The sequence below is a fragment of the Peromyscus eremicus genome, chromosome 17, assembly GCF_949786415.1.
Source record: "Peromyscus eremicus chromosome 17, PerEre_H2_v1, whole genome shotgun sequence".
NCBI classification, from domain to species: Eukaryota; Metazoa; Chordata; class Mammalia; order Rodentia; family Cricetidae; genus Peromyscus; species Peromyscus eremicus.
The window spans coordinates 55,333,896-55,355,620 of NC_081433.1; the positions used below are offsets into that span (position 1 = coordinate 55,333,896).

The 21,725-nt window shown below is 39.8% G+C and overlaps 1 protein-coding gene across 8 annotated transcripts in view; it reads right to left on the reverse strand.

Moving 5' to 3' along the window:
• Window positions 1-21,725, reverse strand: part of Psd3 (pleckstrin and Sec7 domain containing 3) — a 383,054-nt gene that overhangs the window by 88,966 nt on the left and 272,363 nt on the right. For all 8 annotated transcript variants that reach the window (XM_059244224.1, XM_059244226.1, XM_059244225.1 and 5 more), the window contains one exon: window positions 9,279-9,322. In XM_059244224.1, coding sequence (XP_059100207.1) covers window positions 9,279-9,322 — 44 coding nt within the window. The remainder of the gene's footprint in view (window positions 1-9,278; window positions 9,323-21,725) is intronic.

The window sequence follows — 21,725 nt, forward strand, 5'->3', positions numbered from 1 at the left end:
AATATCAGTAAGAATGCTGCCAGATGTGGAGAAGATGGGGGCTCATAACTTCACTGTCTAAATAAAATCCATTTTTAACAATTGTAGTGTAGCTTTCTAAACTAAGAACATTATAACTGGAGGCCTTTATATGCTTCTTTAAAGAAAAAGGTTTCAGAAATACATTGAGGTCAAAACCCGTAAGAGACTTCCAAAAAACATACTAGGAATTTTTAATAGGCAAATAACTTCCTTTAGCCTTACTGATATGGCAAATTTTATTAATATGGCAATTTTTTCTCACTTTTTGAAAAGACATCTAAGTGTGCATATTAAGATGTAGCTATAGATAAATGATAAAACCCAAACAAATATTGTTTAACATGTTCAGGGCATTAATCATTGTATGCATACTGTGGGTCACGTAGAAATCACGCTTATTGTATTTCTTTTCACATTATGCTTTTCTAAATACCAAAAGCTTCGCAAATGCTATAGATGTCATCAAATCCTAAGTGGCCAGCATATGGAAAAACACTTCCTCACAACCCAGCCCCCAGCATCTTTCCTGCCTCAGTGACTCTAAAACTGCTTTTGTAGTCACATTCCATCTACTGGCCAAGCAGGTGACTTTCCATGCTCCCCACTTAAGATGTGAAGTGAAGGGAGCTTCTCTTTCAAGGCCAGCTTAACTATGCTAAAACTGTCTTCACAATGGAACCCTTAAAGTCCCCAATGATCCATCTCCATCCAATCACTCAGAGAAAGCATTTACACATGAAACACATACCCTGTCTTTCTTCCCTTTCCCTCCTGAATTTACCATTTGAAAGTGAAGAATTTGGTGGCAAATTACTCCAGATTCGTTTATGCCTGAATTATATACATTTGAAAAAGGCATCATTTTCACTGAGAGAGGAAAAAAACCCCACTTCTATGTAAATGTTAAGTGTGAACTCTGATCTAGGATAATAAAATGACATTTTATATTGTTGCCTTAGAAATTCTTCTCTAATTATCTGCCCCAAAGCTTTGCATTTTTTAAACACTGAAGACCAACTGATGCTCAGGATTAATTCTAGATAACAAAATTCCAGATGATCTGTTTTCTTCAGTCCAAAATCTTAAGTTAAATGCCAGTTTTTAATTACTGTGCCATCTGTTAATTTTACATTCAACTAATCTTCTCAAGTGTACAAAATAATGTGATTCTTCATGACATTTCCACACATGTATGCCACTGTACTCTGCTCATATTCCTCCTGTATGTAAACACTATCTTCAATCCACTAAAGCTCTGGTGATAATATTAGTGTTAGAACTATTAATTTACCAACAGTGACACATAATGCAGTATCTACCATGGTAGGAATATGAACATAAGCCCCCTCCCCCCTCCCAAAAGCAATGACACAAAGAAGAAACTACTGTGATTTATCTTTTTCATGGAAATAACTTTATCTCAGTGTAAAAACATTCTGAGCAAGAGCTGGAGATGTTGCTCAGTTGGTAGAGTGTTTGCCTAGCATGAATGACGCCCTGGATTTGATCTTCAGCACTATCTGAAACTGAGTGTGGTGGAACATGTCTCCAATCACAGCACTCCAGGATGATCAGAAGTTTAGGGTTATACTCAGCTACAAAAGCAGGTAAAGACCAGCTGGGCTACATGAGATTCTGGTTAATAATAATAATAATAACAACAACAATAAATTTTTAACGAGGCTAAGCATACTTTTCTTTAGAATACTACTTTTAAAAATAATTTATTTATTTTTATTTTATGTGCATTGGTGTTCTGCCTGCATGCATGTCTGTGTGAAGATGTCAGATCTTGGTGTTACAGATATTTGTGAGCTGCTGTGTGGGTGCTGGGAATTGAACCTGGGTCCTCTGGAAGATCAGTCAGTGCTCTCAACCTCTGAACTACCTCTTCAGTCCTAGAGCACCACTTTAAAATCCAAAGGCAGATAAAGGAATTTCAATTTTTATTACTAGAGGATCCTGATGGGGGGGAGGTGGGAAAGCCCATAAGAAGAACATGGAAAAAAACGATTGAAAGAAAACCTTAAATGAAAGAAATCATCTTCATAAGTAGAGATGACACATCTAACTCAGTCTGCATTATAAAAGAAACGTGTCTTGGGCAGAACAAAATGATTTGTTCTTCGAGGATGGCTATTTCCCACAGAGCAACTGAGATTACATTTTAATTATTTTGTATTATTACTGAAAATTAGAATCAATACTCAGTTATGTAAAATATGAAAAAGAAATAATAAAAAAAAACAAGACTAAAGGAGCTGTAAGGATTCATTTCTTGGAAAAAGACTCTAAGAGATCACAAAGAAAAATGGGAGTAGTAATCAAGTTCAGATCACAGCCTTAGGTGAGAAACAGAATTAGAGTGCTCAGCCACAAGGACAGGCGGCAAGCTGCTTCATGTCCTCTCCATCCCTCAAGCTTCCTCTCTAACTCTCAGAAAAGGTTTAAAGACAAGGCCGGCCATACCCCTTCTCTGAGCATGTTTATGCACGGGTATAGACATATCACACACACACACACACACACACACACACACACACACACACACACCCCACTCATGCAAGCTCTCAAACATCAAACACACACATGCATTCACACACACACACACACACACACACACACACACACACACACACACCCCACTCATGCAAGCTCTCAAACATCAAACACACACATGCATTCACACACACACACACACACACACACACACACACACATACAATTAGACCTAGTAGTAAAGAAGTGGAAAGAAGTCTTAAAAGTTTTTTTCTATTTTCTGGTGTCAGTAATTATTCTCTGAGCAACAATGGTACCAGAAAGAACAGCCACTCTTAAGTTCACAAGAAAGAAGGAGAGGTCTAATTGTTGGTCTTTGAAGCCATATTTTCAAATGTGCACGGGTAGCCTAATCCATGAAAATGGACACAAAGAGCCAATGCGCCACTACACCACCTAGCAAGCCAGGGTAATGGGCTGTTTGAGGGCAGACAAGAAATGGGTTGATTTGGAAGAAAAGACGGCAAAGGTTTTTTTTTTGTGGTCTCATCACAAATGAGTTGGTAGGGTAATAGGAAGTAGCAAAGATTATTTGATGGTGCAGCTATAAAATGTTTATTCAGACTTAAAATGAGGAGCAAGAGCAAAGCAGTGAGAACAGAAGTATAACCCGGGAGTTCAGTACTGAAAATGGGTTACACTGTGACTTCATTAGAGTGAGACCAGGTCCATCCATCAGTACATACATTTTAAGGAAGACTCCTTGTAATTCCTAAATATAGCTGTCATATAGTTATATCAACAATCTTAGATGTTAAAGCATTAAACTCATTATTTTTTCTTCTGAACACTATTGTTTTTGTTTTTGTTTTGTTTTGGTTTTGTTTTGTTTTTGTTTTTTTTGTTTTGTTTTTTTTTTTTTGCCACATGTTAGTTGTATTCTCTGGAGATCTCCATGTGGGTGTATTCTAAACCAGGCTAGAACTAGTTATAAATGCCATCTTATCTCTGTCCTACTCCCTACTTTGATTTTTGTAAACTTGAACTCTGAATTGCCTTAAAGCTCAGGAAAATGCCACAGTGGTATACAGACTTTTGTTTTTTGAATTCCCAGAAAGCTTCACAGAACAAAGCAGTTCAACAGATAGACGCTTTATGACTAATGAGCAACTGAGCAAAGGAACGGAGACAAAGAAACGTAATTTTCTGTATGAGGTGGCTGAGTTCTTCCAGTAGCCAGATTCACTCTGTGCCGACTTCCCCACAATTTTTAGACTTTCATTCTTGTAGTGGGCGCTCCTCCCTTCACACTTTGTTCTTATTAGGAACAGACTTGCTCCACAGTCACATCTGTGTCTTGTGCTCTACACTTGGCCAGACCCAGAAGAAGAACATACCGAATGGAGCAGATGAGTGGTTGGTCTTCACTTTCTAGCTGCCTGGCAATACCAGTAATTCTGTGAGCATCTGATGGGCGTATACACCTATGTAAAACTCTCTTAACCTGCACTGTACCAAAGGCTGACATAAAAACATTCAGACATTATTTCTGCCCTCCCATAAGGACTGTCATAAGACTATGTACCCATAGATAAGCCAGGCCTGACATCAGAGGAAACAAACCCTGGCTTTGCCATGGTACCAGCTGAATGTCTTTGGACCTACAAATGAATGAGGCCTGATTTCAGTTTTCCTCACACAGAGAAAGAAGGCTCTATGCTAGAGCAACTCCCCTAAACTTTGTAAATGCATATACAAAAAAGAAAAACATTTAGTGAAAGTTTAGTCACATTTTAAAAAGTTCATAATGGAAGTACTTTTTGTTACTTGGTTGCCATGTGCCTTTTCCCTCACTCATATTCCCAAGGAGAGTGATCCCTCAGATATGTTAGTAATTCTAGGGCTCCACAAAACACTGTTAGAGAAAAGCTGTATTTAACAGCTGAGACCCCTTTAGTTACTATAGCAGTCCATAATTCTATATGTTTGTTTCCTCTAAGGCTCTAAAATCAACATCAAAAGAATTCATACTTAAATGTACATTATCTTACAAATTCTGCATCAACAGCATCTTTCCTTTATGTTCTGAGCGCATCTATAACATCTTTTAGTTATATTCTGAATTATACACATGCAGGATCACCTTTCAAGAATGTGATTCTCTTGCCTCTAGTGCTGATAGCAGGCTGTCCAAATTGGACAAGCAGGACAAAAAGAAAGCACTGTTGAACTTTGCCAAGCCAGGGCGGGACAGCCTTTCAGAATATCCTGCTTCACAGAAAAGTCTGTCAGATACGCTAGGCCTATAGGCCAAAGATAGATGCCCTAACCTTGGGTGACTGTCCAGGCAGACAGATGTTTCTGTCATTTCTCACATTTTTTTTGGAAGTCACTTGTTTGCACTTCCTGCTTACTCAGTTAATATTATTTCCTTCTCGGGTCTCTGAAGGAATTGAAGACTATATATTTAAAGTTATAGTTTTCCTTGTTAAAAAATTCAGAAAAGAAACTTACTAAAGATGTGTAAAGTGTATAAGTGTGAAAGACATCAAAAGATAGTTTTTGGTTGATAATACAAGTTAGATAGAAAGCGATTTAGGTATGACACTTTGGACTGACAAAAATAGGGTAAATGATGGAGTATTTTCTCTGAATTTGTCAATCGTTAATGGGCTAGACATTATTAATGTAATTCTTGACTGTATGTATTATATACAGTTATTGTACTTATTGTATATAGTTTTTCTTATATTAATTATAAACCTTCTTTTATTATTTTAGACATAAAAGGGGAAATGTGGTAATATTTTCTTTATATTCTAACAAAATTTGCCCGAAGATCAGAGGACAGAGCCAGCCACACAGAGCAGGCACTGGTGGCACACACCTTTAATCCTAGCACTGGGGAGGCAGAGATCCATTTGGATCTCTCTGAGTTCAAAGCCACCCTGGACTATATGAGATTAATCCAGTCTAAAAAAGAAACAGAGCCAGGCAGTGGTGGCACACACCTTAAACTCAAGTATTTGGGAGTCACACGCCTTTAATGTCAGCACTAGGAAGGTTGACACAGGAAATGATATAGTTGGGCAGAGAAAGGCATATAAGGTGGGAGGAGAGAGCAACTCAGCCTCCTTTGGCTGAGGACTCAGGGGCATTCAGTCTGAGGATCTGTGGAGACAGGAGTTGGTAAGGTGAGATGTGTCTAGAGTGGCTTGTTTCCTCTGATCTTTCAGCATTTACCCAATATCTGGCTCCAGGTTTTTATTAAGACCAATTAGGATTCATGCATCACAGTTCCTTGTATATAATTCAAATTCTTTCTATAGCACTGCTTTTGGTTTTTCCCTTCTTATTTCTTCCTCCTGGTGCTAGGGATTGAGCTTGGTGTTTTGAACATGACAAACGCAAGCTCTCCCACTGATCTACACAATCAACCTTTCTGATAGCCTTTTATGGAATCTTCACAACATGCAGGCATTCTGGTAAGAAAAGGAGGAAATACAGGGAGAAATCAGACATGTATCTTTCCTCAAGGAACCTGGAGACTAATGAAATTTTATTGCCAGTAGCTATACTGGGGAGTATCAACTCACAGTGCTATAAGATAATGTAAAATGGAGATCATTTCTAGTTGGCAAGGCCAGGACAGACTTGAAGAGACGGGTGTCATATAAGCTGAGCTGTAATGGATTTGGGGGTTAAGGTTCCACAAAGAGAATGGAGGGAAAGTAAAAAAGCCATGGGCCAAGCACTAGTAACTGTGCTTAGTTGAAAGGAGGACTGTGTGAAGACAACAGTGTGTGATAAACTACGTCTCAGACAGAATGTGTAGGGCCTATTTGAAGCTTTACAGCATATGGATGCTTCAGTCAGTTAATGTAGAAGAAAGCAACAAGACACACACACACACACACACACACACACACACACACACACACACACACACATTTGTTTAGGGGGCACACAGAACACACGTTTCAATACGCCTGAGTGGCGGCAGCAGCATGGGAATGGGAGGACCCTGCTGAAAGCCAGGCCTAGGGAAGTTGTGGATGAAGTTGAAGGTGATACAGAAGCCAAAACCCAGGTGAGCAGGAAATTACTAGTGTCCATAACAGTGATGAATATACTGTAAAAGCCAGAAGGAGATGGTGCACGCAAGCGCTGGCCTAAAGCCCTGCAGCACAATGGAAAGGTAACTGAAACTTAGGAAAGCGGGCAGCACTGCATATCATATCTGTTTCTTTTTAATTAAGACGTTTTTTATTCATTTTACATGCCATCCACAGATCCCCCTCTCATCCCTCTCCCGCTCCCTCCCCAGCCCCCCCCCCATTCCCGAAATGGTAAGGCCTCCCATGAAGAGTCAACAAAGTCTGATACATTCAGCTGAGGCAGGACCAAGCCCCTCCTCCCTGCATCAAGGCTGTGCAAGGTGTTCCACCATAGGTAATGGGATCTAAAAAGCCAGTTCATGCGCCAGGGATAGATCCTGATCCCACTGTCAGGGGGGCCCTTAAGCAGATCAAGCTACACAGCTTTCTTGATTATGCAGAGGGCCTAGTCCAGTCTCATGCATGCTCCACAGCTGTGGTTTAAAGTTCATGAGTTCCCACTAGCTTGGTTTGGTTGTCTCTGTAGATTTCCTCATCATGATCTTGATGCCCCTTGCTCCTAGAATCCCTCTTCCCTCTCATTTCTATTGAGGGAGCCTTTGTATAGAGTTGGCAGATAAAGTTTAAGGAATGAATGAGAACAACGATCATAGAGGACAATCTGCAGGGTTGAACTTAGGGCAGTACCAACAGACATGGCTAAGAAGTGGAAAACGAGTCAGAGAGAGGTATAAAGAGAGCTAGGGCACTGTGGTGCAAATGTACATGCAGGGCAACAGATTTATTAAGGAAAAAAGAGTGTGATCCAGTGGATCCCATAAAGCTGAGGTAGAGAACTGCTTTCTGAATGTGTTCTACAAACACTAGTTTCAGTAGCTGTTCAGCAGTACTATAGACTGTAACCTGAAACAAACCTTTCCAACTCAAATTCATAGTGCCTGTGGTGTTTTATCACAGCGACAGAAAGCACACCAGGACAGACGCCTTGACTTTCTCCACACAACTTCTTCCACTCCCATTGCCTTCCCTTTGTTCATAGCCCACTCTACACAACACTGTTCTTTACACAGGAAATGGGCCTAGGAGATGCTGATGTAAAGTAAAATTCAAAAACAGGATACCAGACCTGGAAAGGGATGTGTGACGATTCTACCCAACTTCTCTGTTTTATAGAAGGAGGTGAAAATATAATTAATGGCCACAGTGCCTTACTTCTGTTCTTTATAAAACACAGTGGTATACACCCAAGCATACGATGAGGGATACAAAAGAGAGGAATAGGAGAGAAGATAAGCAGAACCCGAGCTTTCCCAACTACAGTGCTAAGTGTAAACTGAAGGGCAATCTATACTTCCGGGTCCTCCAAAGTCACGCGGACACAATCACTGACACCAACGTGGTCTCCTGCAGAGGAAACTCAGATCTAACTCGGCAATGTGATTTCCTAAGTAGGATGCCTGGTGCCCCGGAGGTCAGAAAAGGGTGTAGGATTTCCTGGAACTGGAGCTACGGTTGTGAACTACCATGTGAGTGCTGGGAGCTGAACTCTGTTCTCTGCAGGAACAGCAAGTGCTCTTAATCATGGCTGTTGAGAATGTTACAAGAACTCCTTGAAATGATATATTGCTTTTAAGTGAGGTTCATCATGTATAAACAGAATACAAGTGATTACACTTGCAAATACTAAATTCCCAAACGGAGTCACTTACAACAGCAATATATGGTCTGGTAATTAATGGAATAATTCAAGTGGTACTGATTTTAAAAACTCACTGTGTATGTTGGGGGCCGGGGGGTGCCCTGGGGGAGGAGGCATGGGCACTGGCCTGTCATGGTACACGTGGAGCTCAGAGGACAACTTGTAGAAGTTGGTACTCTCTCTCCAGCTAAGCCATCTCAATAGCAAACTTAATAATTATTAAAAATTTTTTAATTGTATATTAGTGAAAATTTACAAGAAAGTATTATTTGTTTATATAAAGTTAAGTATAGTTTATCTAAACAGTATTTCCTAAAGCATATACCCCGAAACAGTACATTTTACTGTCAAGCAGATTCAGGAATTTTATTTTTTTTCTTTTAGAGACTGTTAAACATATTTAATAGATATAGAGATTATTAATAATACGTAATGTTCTAAATTTGAAGTTTAAAACAAATGACTGGCTTTACTTAGTCATTTCTCAAACTTATCTACCCATAGACTCTTTTCTCTCTTTTCATTAATATGGACACATGTCACAGCACACTAGTGTCATAAGAAACAAGATTGGCTTCCCTTGATCTTCGATGACAGCAAGAGGAGAATTCAAGTAAGTAGATGGTGCACACACCATGTATTTTAGGTTTTGGTATAAACACAATTTTGCCAAAAGATTTTCTTTTCGGATGCCATTTTCAAAGACTCACAATAAAGTGAGTACTTGCTCACAGGTTAAAGCAGAACTCTAACAAACACTACCACCACCAACAGTAACAGTTCTCAGAGCGTACTCAGGTTTCCTATCAGCAGGAAAGACAACGGACATAAAATAAGAACTGGCTATGCAAACTTAACTCTCTAACAGCAGCTTCAAGAAATAAAGAAAGGTAGTAAGAAAAAAATCGCATTATTAAAAAGCTGCTATTTAGCATACTCACACTGCCCATTCAAGCTTCTCATTCTTGATTGAGTTGTACAGGGCCTGTAAACAGAGGAAATAAGATCAAATTAATGTTTTTATTCTGTTCCATATGCTGAATTCAGTAAAGGAGCAAAGTCAAAGGCTTCAGTAAATGTTGAGCAACTTCCTCATGCCTTAACAGTCAGAATATCTTAACTGACTGGTCTCTAGAAGCTGAAAAACTCACAGGGGAGGCAAATGAGCATTTTATGAAACAAAGAAACATGCACTAAGCAAAAACTGCCTTTCATAAATAGCACACAGTACTGTACATTGTGTCTTGGTACAGTAGAATTAGGCTATGATTGAACTCAAGCAGGGCATTCTATTTCGTTCATTTAAAATATGCTCTGACAACTTCATTAATATGGACTTAAAGGGTAGTCCAACTCTTCAATGATGGAACAAATGTGATTGCTCTTATGCTACCTAAAGAGACACATGCAAGAAGCCTTAAGCCAGATATGGAAATATATCTGGGATAGTTTAAGAGTTCCTACACTATTATTCTAAGGTCATAACTCTCCCTACAGTTCAGTGAGTGCTACCTCAATATATATGTACAGTGATGAAGAATGAGACAGAAAGCTTCCCAAGGGCTTGGTGAAACAGAGACAATCATATCAGCTAAGACAGCCTTCCCGGCCCTCCCAGAACCAGTATTCCATATAAAGCCCTTGTGATCAATTTGCTCATCTACAGCATCTACCCAGAAAAATACTTTAATTTAGAATAAGATAAAAATAAAGAAAAGACAAGTGCATTTCTAAGATGCAAAGCCATGGCAGAAAATCATACAAAAAATAATAATAAAACTTAACGATGCTAAAACTTTTTCCTAATAAAGTCTTGAATCTCTTAGGGTTTGAATGTTCAGCAAAGACTATCTACTCTGTGACAGAAAAGGAGGGTCAGATGCCACTCAACCACTCACCAGATGAGGGAAGGTAGGCTTCAGAAGGTTGAGTGTGTACATGTCAGCAAAAAGACCGTATTCCCATAGCAAATTCCTTTCTTATCAAAGTGCTTCCAAATTTAGTAGACATACATTGAAACTATAGATTTTGTCAAAGTGACAAGAAACGTAACCAATGTAGCTCTTTAATAAAACACCCTGCCCCCAATAAACGATAATAGCTCCAAACGTAAAGGTTTAAAACCCTAACACAATGCCAACAAATGGAAAATTCCACATCATGAAATTTTGTTTTAAACTAGGTGAGGTAGTGCACACCTGTAAGCCTAGCACAAGGGAGGCTGAAACAGGCAGATCATAAGTTGAGATAAGCCTGGACTTATAACAATTTTGGGGTCAACCTGAGCTCTACAGTGAGACTTTGTCTCAAAATGGTAAAAAAAAATTATGAACAAAACTATTATAAATCCTGTGTAAGCTTGCCTTCAGATAGTGCATATAATGTCTACCCCCTCCCCATTGAATTTCCTACTCAGATTGGGTTCCTTCCCAAGATAATATGTAAGATATGCAAACACTGATTATGCAAATTTTATATGCAAATACTCCAAGGCAAAAGTCTGAAACATTTTTGCAGCCAAGCACTTCAGACAAGGGATACCCAATCTATTCTATCAACTTCTTTTATTGTCTTTCTGTTGCACATGAAAAGCAAAACCAGGTAACTCTCTGCCAATCCACACTGACATGACATGTAAGAACTAAGATTTCCTTCGCTTCTTTGAGGCAGGTCTCCTGTAGCTCAAGTTGATCTCCACCTTACTTTATAGCTGAGAATGATCTTGAACTTCTCTACTTCCCGTCTCTACTCTACCTCTTGTGTGCTGGGAAAAAGAGGCATTTATCACCCACCTGCCCTGTTAATGTGGAATTCTGGATTCAATTCAGGGTATTTTGCATGTTAGGCAGGCACCTGATCATCTGAGCTATATCACTCAAGAGTTCCTAACTCAAGAGTTCCCTTAGCTTCAATGTCAAATACCCAAAGGGTACTTTAAAGGCAAGGGTGAGCTATTAGTTTATGTAGCCAAATTATAAAAGGGTTATGTAGCCAAATTATAAATGGACAGAACTAGCCTCAGAGATGTGGAAATTAAAACTCCTCTATCTTTTCTTTCTTTCCCTCCTCTTTCTACACCAAACATCCCCAATGATTATTTCTCTCCTCCATAACAATGGTCCTCTGTGCACATCCACACCCATTGTGTTTCTAGTGAGGAAAAAAAGGACTTTTTCTCTCAGTTCTAGCTGTTAAAGTCCCAAGACAACATTCTCATTGTAATTTAGTTACCTATTTTCTGGTTTACTGTCCATTTCCTAGACAATGAGGTTCTGGACCAGGCCATTCCCGAGCAGTACTGGCCTGTCTGTTAGGAGAGGGCAGTCCAGGTCCAGTGACTATAGGCTAGTTCCTGGGCTCAGCAATATTGGGAATCTGTTTATGACCCTTTCCGCACTACCAGAAGAAAGGAGTTAAGCAACAGAACAAACTAATGCCACTGGATATTCACCACCGCTGCCTGACTCCGCTCGCCATCATCCTCAGCCTCCTGCCATCTTCTCTAAGAGGCATTTGTCAAGGTTCCTATTTCCTCCTCCTTTCTGATAGGAGAGAATTACCACAATGGAATTTCAGAGCTGAAAGGAGCAAGCCCTGCCTTACATAGGATGAGGAAGGTGAAATCTAACACCCTGCAGACATTTCTCACAAATCTAACTCTGAAACAGCATTCTTCCTCTTCTACTGTTGTTTGTTTTGGGGACTGGGTTGGATCTAGGACCGTTCTAGCTATCATCACCCCCAGGTTTCTACTTACATTTACTATCAACTAATTGCTTCCTTTCTTGCTAATCCTAAACTTGACAGCCCTGTATGTTCCTGCCCTAAATTAAGGATTATGGGGAAAGGTTAAAAAGCCTTGTGCTTCTTTTAGATGGATTCAAATAATGCAGAGCACTGGAAGATTCTATTCTTAAAAGATAAGCTTCACAGAAGAGCCACTGTTGCTAGGACACATGCTTCAAGTACCTTTGTCAGTGAGGACAAGCTTGCTAAAATGACCTGTACTCTCTGTCCACTTATAACCAAACATACTGGCCATGTGAGTGGAGAAAAACTGGAGGTGCAGGCACAGCTCAACCAAATAACCCCTGGACCTGGGAAGATGGCTCAGTTAATAAAGTGCATGTGCTGTGTGGATATCGCTCTGTATAAATAAAACACTGATTGGCCAGTAGCCAGGCAGGAAGTATAGGCGGGACTAGCAGAGAGGAGAGAGGAAAAGGAGAGGAAGGCAGAGAAAAGGGGACACCAGCTGCCTTTCAGGGAGCATCATGTAGAGGCAACAGGTAAAGCCATGGAACACGTGGCAACGTATAGATTAACAGAAATGGGCTTAGTATAAGAGTAAGAGCTAGACAATGGTAGGCCTGAGCTAATGACCAAGCAGTTTAAATAATATAAGAGTCGGTGTGTTTATTTTATAAGTGGGCTCTGGGACTGGCGGAGCGTGGAGGGAGATGGAGAGAAATTCTCCAGCAACATGCATGCCATGCAAACATGCGGGACCCCAGTTAATATCCTTAGCATGTATATTTTTTTTTTAAATGCCATGAATGGCAGCATGCATCTATAACTCCAGTAACTGTGAGAAAGATTCCTGTTATTCTCTGGTCCAGCTGAATCAGTGAGCTCCATATTCAGTAAATAAGATGGAGAGGGCCTGAAGAAGACACCCAGCCTTGATCTTTGGACTATTCTCTCTCTCCTTCTACCCCCTAACACACACATGGTGTGGGTTGCTAACCCTTCACATAGCTAGAGATAAATTATCTAGTTTAGCCAAGACATCAGGGTTTGTGGACTAATACTGTCCCAGCAGGCTGTCCACTTCCCCTTAGACTGATAGCTGGGGTAAAGTGGGAAAAAGTACCATAGGGCCCACCCACATGGATACACACAGCGCGGTGATGCCTGCTGCGGAGGCTGAATAACATGCCACCCAAAGATTCCTATGTCCTAATTCTTAAAACCTCTGAATATTTCCTTATATGGCAAAAAAAAAATCTTTAGATCAAATTTAAAGGGTTTGTGATGGGAAAAGTCTGTGGGTGGGCTCTAAATGGAATCGGAAATATCTTTACAAGAAGGCGGCTGAGGGCAATTTAAAGGAGCAGAAGAGAGGGCCAAAGAAAAGGGAACAAGGACGGTGGAGTGATGCAGTCATGAGCCAGTATGGCAACCCCCATAGCTGAAAGAGGCAAGGAGCAGATGCTCCTTTGACTTTTCAGAGAGAATGCAGCCCCGTCTTCACATGAATCTCACAGTTCCAGTCTCCAAAACTGCTAGAGGATGTATTTCTGCACTTTTTAAATACAATGCATTTGTGATCATTTGTTACAGCAGCCACAGAAAACCAATGCACTAGGGTATAAATGAAAGGCAGATAACTTAATAAAAGCAACTTTCAGAAATATTTCCAAGTCAGCCACTAGATAAAAGTATCTTCCCCTTTATGGATGTGATCTGAAAGTATGAGAGTATACACCAAAATTTGTGAAGTTAACTTTTACAAATGAAAAGAATTTAAAATTTTGGACTCTAGCCCAGATCTCCAGAACTCTCCTGGAGGATTCTGTATGAATTATCAGCAAATATTTCAAATGCCACCCAGACATGATTTTAAAAGCCACTGTTCTCTGAGCTTAAAAATCTGGTCTCTAACTGCCATCCCTGCAACTCATCCCAGGAACTACTGACACTGAACAGGACAGGTGCTTCTTCAAATATGAAGATGATTAATTTTAAGACTGAGAAAGCAAATACTTACATTACAGAAATATGGGAATTTGGTCTAAATTTACTTTTAAGTCCATGTTCCTCACTTCTGATTGCTTCTCTCTCGAAGATGATAAAGTGCCATTTTATTCAAAGCTTAGCACCTCCCTGGCAGCCCACACAGGCTCCGAAATTTTTTCCCATTACCACATTGTATAATCAGAAGTCTCTCTCTCTTTCTCCAGAAGCACATTTTGTGTAGTTGACGGAACACATGTATTTTAGTTAAAGCATCTCTAAATTCCAATGATGGTTTTTCCTCTGTGGAACCTGAATAATTATGAAAATCATGGAAGATGATACATAGCTTCCATTTTTAGTGAAACTGATACTGATCACTGTGGAATTTATACCACCAAAATTATGCTACCACCATCAAGGCCATGGCTCCGTTTCCCAAACGCAATAGTGGCTCACGTACTCATTTAGAGTTAAGTTGATTTTTAAGTGTAGAATTAAATATGCCCACTTTGGCAGTGGTATCAGAGAAAAGCAAATTTGAAAAAGACATGCTTGCTGGACACAGTGGCTCACACCTGTAATCCCAGCACTCAGAAAGTAAGAGAAGGAGTGTTGTCCCAAGTCAGAAGCCATCTTACCTAAGGACTGAAATCCTTAGGAGGGGAGGGAAAAGAGTGGACAAGAAAGGAGGGAAAGGAGGAAGACTTAGCTTAAATTTAAAGTTTAACTATAGTTACCAGACGAACGTCAAATTTCATAGAAAAATCTCAAAGTATATTAAGGCCAATGATCCACACGTGTTCTGATCTTCTATGCCTTTATATCAAAGAGCGACACTATCCCCTGCCACACTAGCATTTGTAATTGATTCCTTTTTTGCGCTCTTATCACCTGTATAGACTTCTTACATCTGTGCAATGTATGAAATGCTGTGATTGATGAGAGTTTGCTTTTTGTTTTTTTTAGGTGGCTGAAGGTAACCATCAGATAGAGGTGAAAACGGAGAAACTGAAACCTTAGCCTCGAGACATTCACGATGGATCCGTTTACAGAGAATATTCTTCAGTGTACAATGAAACGAGACTGGCTCTTGATAAATATCCATATCCCAGAGTCCACTGGAATTCACCCAAGTCTAAAGGGCATGCCACTTTAAAGAAGATCAAAACCACAAGCAGTCTAGTGGGCACTTCTCTCTTTGGCTAATATTCAAGGTAACAAATGCATGCCTAAATCTGGCTTGTGTTTTTCCATATCTACAATTAGATTCAATTTTTGGACCAAGCCATCAGGTAAACAGAGCCAAAATCTATATCCTGGGTAATTAACTTAACTTTGTGCTGTGGTGCATGTACAAACCAGAATAGTAGCCATAGGGATATCTAGCCAGAAATGGACATATAATCACAGATCCACAATGGAAATAGGAAAATGTAGAAGCCCTACCTTAATGGGAATGAATATGAGGTATATTAATATACAACTCATCATGTAATAAACATTTTTGAGCACTTTGTAAAGACTATGAAGTCATCATGCCAGGTATGGATGAATCTCCTTATTCTGCCTTCAAGGGTCTCTTACATAAGAAATACAAAATTGCTGCTAACCCTGGCTGACTTCACCTAGCTGAGAATTAGTCACCTGACAGACTCTATTAACTTACATCTTCCCACATACAACATACAAGACACTTTCACACACTGGATTTAATAAATGACATTGTTTTATTTATACAAAGAAAAATTCATTGAAAAGAGATCCAGAGAAAAGCAGCTAAGCACATGAAGGCAGAAGTAGGACACATGCTTTTCAATTATCTACTGAAAACAGATAATTTAATTTACCTCATGGTTAATCTTGATTGTCAACCGTTTCTGACTGTGTCTGTAACAGTCTTTCCAGAGACAACTTAGATTATAAATACTCTGACCTAATAACTGGATTGACTGCCCCCCACTGTGTGTGTGTGTGTGTGTGTGTGTGTGTGTGTGTGTGTGTGTGTGTGTGTATACATGTGTGCCTATGCATGTGGGTACTCATGGAGACCAGTGATCAACATCCAGTGTCTTTTTCCATTTTTCTCCATCATTTTTTGCAACACTGTCTCTCAGTGAACCTGGGGTTCATCAGTTAAGGTGGGCTATGGGCCAGTGATCTCCAAGGATCCACCTACTTCCATCCCACCCAAAAGCGCTGGTAGTTACAGATGTGGACCTCCATAGTCAGCTTCTATGTGGGCTTTAGAGATTCAAACTCAGGTCCTCATGTGTGCCATTTCTCCAGCCCTGGGATTAATCTCTTGGTGGATTCATAATATGTTGATATTAACGGAGGTGGTGAAAAGTGGGAGATGGAGCCTACTTGCCAGGAAGAGATAACTTGAGGCAGCTGTGCATGGAGATTAAACCTTGTTCTGACTCCTCCCTGTATTTCCCTTTCTCTCCTTCCTGTATGCCATGGGGTGAAGAAGATACTCCACTACCATAACGTTCTGCACAGGTTAACTGGTATCCGTGGACTGAACCCTACACGCCTGTGAGCCAAAGACTCCTGTTCTTTACCTGGTTTTCGTAGGTATTTTGGTCACAGCAATATTGGAAAGCTAACTAAAACCTTGGCCTTATATGCCATCTGAGAGGCTTGCATGCAGCTACCTTTCTTGGCTCCCTTCAGTTCTCTCGGCCTATGATTTTACTTGGAACATACACAGAAATCAGCTCTTTTCCCAGGGCTTGCACACATCCCTTTCCTTCCATTCCCACTAATTTTGTGTGTGTGTGTGTGTGTGTGTGTGTGTGTGTGTGTGTGTGTGTCATCATTAACTGGAAGCATTACTATCTAATCCCAAATCCCAAGTATGGACCTCAAAAATTAATTGATGCATATTATCTATTTTATTATTGTTTAAAGCTTTTACTTCTATGGATTAGATTCCTATGAGTAAAATACCCTTGTTTTCCCTGTAATTTTACTACAGCATTTTAAGTGTTTATAATTTTTTTTGTTTTGTTTTTCGAGACAGGGTTTCTCTGTGTAGCTTTGCGCATTTCCTGGAACTCACTCTGCAGCCCAGGCTGGCCTTGAACTCACAGAGATCCGCCTGGCTCTGCCTCCCAAGTGCTGGGATTAAAGGCGTGCACTACCACCACCTGGCTAAGTGTTTATAAATTGAGAGAATTATATATTGTAACAGATATACCCTTCAATTGTACTTACAATGAATTTATGTTATTGTCTTATCACCTAATTATGACCTATGCATTCATTCGTCCTACCATTTTATCATTCTGTGTTATTTCTCAGTGTTATTTAAAGGTACGCAGTAGCCAGGCATGGCAGGAAGAATTCCTGCAATCCTAGTACTAGAAGTAGGAGGATCAGGAGTCCAAGGCTGGCCAGGTTACATGGCAAGCACAAGGCCACCACGGGATATGTATGACCTTGTTTCAAAGCAACACCATTAAAAAAGCACGTGGTGGATATCAGCACACTGCACTTCTACACACTCCAGCATTATATTAATTTTTCAGCGTTTGTTTAGAGTTGTTTCAGATATAATTGATACAAAGTGAACTCTCTGAATCTTAAATGTACCTTTAAATACAATCTGACAAGTGCATTCATATTCCAATTAAGTTACAGAACACAAACATCAACTCTAAAAAATTCTTCCATATCCCTTCTTAATCAGTTCTCTCACTAAAACTGTAGACATGTGCTCATGAATTGATTTGACATCAGGTCCAAATGCCAGTTCAGCACTCCAAAACAACATAAGCATTGTAACTCCAGTATCTATAGGACACACAAGAGTCAGGAAGCTGAGGGAGCCACACCAAGAGGGAAAAGCTGAAACAGAGTAGGAGTTAGTCCTCACATGTTGTCTATCTTAGCTTTGGAGGAAGGCAACACCACTGCTCTGGGCTCTTGCTTTTTGTTTCATAGGCAGAGCACAAGAAAATTATTCAAAACTGGCACATGTTCAATTGTAGATATACACAGAAAAAATGCCACAAAACCCAGTGTGGCCCAGAGAAATCTATAGAACATGTAACTTTTGAAACCCTGATTTATGTATTATTTATTAGTGTGTGTGTGTGTGTGTGTGTGTGTGTGTGTGTGTGTGTGTGTGTGTGTGTGTGTTGGACGCCAGGGGTTGACATAGGGCATCCTCCTCAATTACTCTCCACCTTATTTTTTGAGACACGATTTCTCACTGAACCTGATGCTCAGCTGATAGGTTGATAGGGCCTGGCTGATAGTGTAACAAGTTCAGGAATCCTCCAGTCTCTTCCTACCCAGCACTGAGAATGTGGACATGCTGCACCTGGCTTTTTAAATGAGTGTTTGGGATCTGAACTCAGTTCCTCATGCTTGGACAACAAGCACTTTAGTGGCTGAGTCGTCTTCCCAGGTCCAGCTCTGAAACTTTTAGTAGATGGAGTTGATTAGAAAACTATCAAGAATAAACAGTAAGAATTAATAGATACAGCGACATTCCTGATTTATGATGATTTAGATTCAAACTTCTGAGCAGCTGATGCTTCACCTGATATTTTTTGATATTCTAGCCATTTTACAATAGGTGCTATCCCACACACACAACGACTGCCAATGAGACTTTACATTTACATGTCTTACTTTCACTTAGCCTGACTGGACACACATGTCAATTGTATGAGATGTTACTCTTGTATGAGAAAGAATGTAACTAATGTCTACACACATTAAGTCATCTGTCCAATGTCACACAATGGTGACAGCAAATACCACAACACAACACAGACTGACACATGAAGGGGAAACAGTTGAGGAACTACTATGTACTCAACAGAATACCTTTTTATAGTACAGTATATAATACATTTCCATAGTATAGTACATAGTATACTACACAGTATTAAAATATCAAAGGAGATACTTTGTAGCTGCCTGTAATAGGATTATCATTGTGTGACAGTTGTACAGTTTTGGTCTTGTTTTCTAGACGGGGATTAAACATAGGGCTACACGCAGGCTGGCCACAGACTCTTCCACTGAGCCATACCCTTGTCTTCACTTTCCCTTTCTTATTTTAGGACAAGGTACCGCTAAGGTGCCCACGCTATTCTTGAACTCTCTTCTGTTGTCTAGTAGCTCTCCATCTTACAGTCCTCATCACCTCTGTCCACTAAAAGCTCCAAAACTGAAGCCAGGGAAATGGCTCAGCCAGTAAAGTGCTTGGCATGCAAGCATAAGGAGCGGAGTTCAGATATAGCACCATTTTAAAGTCAGGTGCAATACGCCCACATTCTCAGTGCTGGGTAGGAAGAGACAGAAGGATCCCTTGATGCACAGCTATTTTGGCCAAATCAACCAGGCTTCAGGTTCAGTGAAAAATCTTGTCTGAAAAAGTACAGTGGAGAATGTAATCCCAAGGAGGTGGGAATATCAGTTTATGCCACCATACCTGGATTACTCATCTAACTGTATACATTAATCTTTTCTTAAAGCCACTCATTTATTTACATATTCAGTTAACAAATACTGTGTCCAGAGGTTAACACAAAATATTTAGATTTCAGAGAGGTTAAAACAGAAAATTAAAAAAAATAAAAAGGAAAAAATAATTTTGGTAGCTCTGGCGGCTTATCAGTTAATTATTGTAAGGATCCGTTTTAGACTAGATGGCCAGAGAATGTCATTCTGCAAGGAAAAGGAAAACACAACCCAACATGCAATACACAATCTGGAAGAAAGGGAGGAGCTCCTGTAGGAATAACTGAGTGGGAAAGCTCCAAACAGACACAAAGGAGATGAGGGAGGATGCAGTGGGCCTTGGGTGTGGAAACCTTGGCATGGAAGAAAACAGACAAGCAGGTCCTGGAGGGTTTTTAACTAGAAACAACTAGATGTCTATTCTATGCAAGCTGGGCAAGCAGTGGATTATCCTAAACAGATGAGTGGCCTGCTGTGACTCATGATTTTAAAGGAATCCCAGCTTCTGCTACACAGAGTTGGCAGAAGGCGAGGGAGACTCATCAGGCTGCCAGTGTTCAGGTAGGAGATGTAACTGGGGCTGGGTGACAGCAGTGGCAGAATGGGGATGTGTCACGCCACCTCCCTATATTATGAGAGAAGGGCAGCCCATCTCTGCACAACTTAAACATAAATGTTTGAATGAGTAGACAAACTGTTCCAATAGCAACACCAGAAAGAAATACAATGTGTCCCACCAATATTTATTGATATACAGTTTTAGTAAATATACCAGAATATGTTGTTAAAAATAAATAGCCTATGGTCTGTTTCCATTTTATGGGAAAATATGGATCTATACAAACACAAAACAAAACAACGACAACAAACCACTACAGTGTCACCATTGATTATCCTTGGAGATGGGGTGGGGAAGATTTTTTTCTATATATAATCTTCTGTACTGTTAAATAGCTAACATACCACACATACATCACTTAACTAAAATATAGTTAACTAAATGACATTAGATTTTAAAGTCTGTAGATGCAGTCTCCTGTCTACTTTTAGTCCTGACAACACTTCATAAATCATCTTGAAGCCAGTGTGTTTTAAAATCCTTGAGAAAACAAGGCCTTCATTGATAATGATGCTTTATACCACAAGTATGATGGTGGCCTAGAAATCAGCAAAGCTAGATTCAAACCTGTAACTTATGAAGTAAATATGATTATTGGACTTCACCAATCTGGAAGCTGGAGAGCTGGATGTTGAATGCCTGACCAAAAGCAAAATATCTGATTAAATTTAAACTTGAATGAGTCTTTTCAGTATAAGTATGCCCCCAAATTTTATATTAGACATAGGAAAAATTGTTATCTGAAATAACCTAAATTTATCTGGCTACTTTGTAGTCATACTGGTTAAATCTGGTGAATTTCGGGTAGTAGGAACTTGAGCACAGGAGTCAGACCCCAGGCTCCTTTTTAGTTGAGTATTTTACATTCTCTTTATGCCATTCCCGCAAAGGGAGTTGCCATGACGATATCAACGTGTTCTCCAGAAGAAGGTATGTAGCCCAGAGAGAAGAGGCATTCTCTTTTAGTTGACTGAAATACAGGTAGAATGGCAGGAACATATAAAAGTACTCTCATCTTTCCTCAACTCATTATAGATGCTAGACACAAGTGTCTCGAAACCTTATGTGAATGTGATTTATGTAGAAATCTTTGCAGCCTGAGAGACCAAAATAAAATTGCATGCACTTACAGTCTTAGTGAGGATGAGTGGAAGGCAGGCTGACTTCTAAGACATTCTTTAGCATATGCAGCTCTTCACAAGCTCCAAGTCCATTGTGATTATAGCCATTTCTTGAATCCATTTCTCATGCTTACCCCTGATCCTCTGGAGTGCTATTTATTTAAAGATGCTCTTCATTTGGACAGCGAATCCTTGCTTGAAAACTACAACCCTACCCTTCATTTTCAGAGAGGACTCTAGACAGCACGTGCTATGACCTGTTGTTAGAGCATTTGTGTGGTAGAGCAGGCAGAAGTCCTAAGAAAGAACCCTTTCACAATCTGAAATATAAGGGACACATAAATTTCAAAAGACCTTGGAATTATATTTTTAAATACATAAGAAAAATGATCAATTATATTTAATGATTATGGAGATGATCATAAAAT